A 1,990-nucleotide genomic window follows, 5' to 3' on the forward strand; every position below is an offset into this window, starting at 1 on the left:
CTGGGTGACAGTGATGGACATGTGAACTCATGCACGCTCAGGGAGAACATGCAAACTCCATGCAGAAAGACCCCGGGCGGGGAATTGAACCCAGAATCTTCTTGCTGAAAGGCAGCAGTGCTACCCACTGCTCCACTGAGAAGTCATTCATAATATCTAAATATCATATTTTAAGGGCAAAAATAGTAATTCTATTGACAGACACAATGAAGTTATTATGGGAGAGAAGTTCTAGCGGTGGAAATACTTTTAAAGCTAGCTTAAAGGTACACTATGCAACTGGTGTTGATCTTACAGCGAGGCTCCCCCAAGAGGCTGAAAGTAAATATGCTCAACTGTTCTCCTGGTTTCTCCGTCAAGCCAGGCGTGGTTGTTTTGAGCTTAGCAGAACGCAACGAATCACCATGTCTAAGTGACTATTTTGTTCCAATTTTCGAGTTTGAAAATTTAGCATGTTAACTAACCACGATAACTGCACAAATGTCGCCACTGAGCTAGCAACGAGCATGCCTTTCACTGGGGGCGTGTAGCAGTTCTCGCCGTAAAGCAAGACTGACTCTCGCGATGCGCCAGACTTGTGAGCCTGTGGGGGCGGGCCGAGGGCTCCTGCAATTGCAAGTGCAGTATTTCCCCTACAGACCACCAGGGCGGCCGAGAAAACCTTTGTTCGACCTGAAATGACTCATTTAATCATCCAAAACGTTATGGAACACATTAATTAACTGACAAATGTTGCATAGTGTGCCTTTAAATAAACTAAACCCAAATGTTTGACTAAAAAATGAAAAAGCAAAAACCTGAGCTGTCTGTTGTGTCGGCAGGAATCTCGGAGCTTCCCGGAATCGTATCCCGAGCTGCCGAAGCAGGACACGGTAGAGAGCAGCCTCTTACAGAAGCACATCCTGGAGCTGGCCGCCATGCTGGACGCTCAGAGTTTATTTTGGGACGATTCGCTGGACAGCTACTGACGTCTCCAGGCGGCGGCGGCGCTCTCACTCAGACTGAGTTTGTTCGTTCCTTTCTGTGGTCGGAAGGTAACCTTTCGTTTCCTCGCATCCTTCATTCAGATGTTCCACCTGGAACCGGGTGTAATGGTCTGATTGGTCACCCAGGAATCCTCATTCTGAGCCTCATCAGAAAACCTTTCAGCCTGCAGTTCTCCCCGCTCTGCCACACCAACCCAAACATTCCATGTTTTTTTTCCCTATATTTCTGCATCGCTGTCAGTTTCATCTTAATAATCCCACCGGAGACGAAGGGTTTAACTGCACCGATCATGGAAGGACCTCGCTTCTGACATTTAAAAACAACTCAAAGCAACTTTTCTCCATCCAGGAATCCAGGAAGTGCAGCCGATCCAGGCGGGTCGGGGTTCCTTTCATCATTTAGAACCAGACCGACGCCGGCAGTCAGCTTTAGCCTCCTATGTGATTCTGTTAAGAGTTTTTCTTCTTGCTGTTTTTACGCATGCCTAGAAAAAAAATCAGCTTACTTCATTCTTTTATCCACAGAGAAAAAAAAGCACAACACATTTATGAAGGAAGCGGAGATTTAAAGTATGTTTAAGACGAAAGTAGAGCAAAATATTCCTAATAACAGTTTAAGACAACTGTTATCGAGGTCATTTTTAATAAACAGATAGATGACTTGATTAATTACACGCTGACATATATTTCAAGCATTTATCTCGGTTTCTGTTACTTCTATCCCAGCTTCCTGTGCACACTTTTTCCTTCCACTCAACTTTCCAGCTCTCTGTGAACAACCTGATGCTGCCTTGTGCGGAAACTGTGAAGCCAGCCGTCCTTCCCATGGATCCGAGGGCCAGAACTAATTACTGCACTGCAAAAAATCTGAATCTAGATAAGTCATTTTTTTCTTAAAATAAGTGCATTTGTTCTTGAATTGAGGAGGTAAAAGAGACATTCTGCCAATGAAACAAGATTTACACTTAAAATAAGAAAACACAGTTGCATTGTCTTATTTCAAG

General features: G+C 44.4%; 1 protein-coding gene across 2 annotated transcripts in view; it reads left to right on the forward strand.

The window, feature by feature from the left end:
• Nucleotides 1-1,512, forward strand: part of scai (suppressor of cancer cell invasion) — a 17,983-nt gene extending 16,471 nt beyond the window's left edge. For both annotated transcript variants that reach the window (XM_015389278.1, XM_015389279.1), the window contains exon 16: nt 822-1,512. In XM_015389278.1, coding sequence (XP_015244764.1) covers nt 822-968 — 147 coding nt within the window. In that variant the 3' untranslated portion in view covers nt 969-1,512. The remainder of the gene's footprint in view (nt 1-821) is intronic.
• Nucleotides 1,513-1,990: the final 478 nt, after the last annotated feature.

The sequence above is a fragment of the Cyprinodon variegatus genome, unplaced genomic scaffold (assembly GCF_000732505.1).
Source record: "Cyprinodon variegatus isolate N-32 unplaced genomic scaffold, C_variegatus-1.0 Scaffold453, whole genome shotgun sequence".
In the NCBI taxonomy this organism is placed as follows: domain Eukaryota; kingdom Metazoa; phylum Chordata; class Actinopteri; order Cyprinodontiformes; family Cyprinodontidae; genus Cyprinodon; species Cyprinodon variegatus.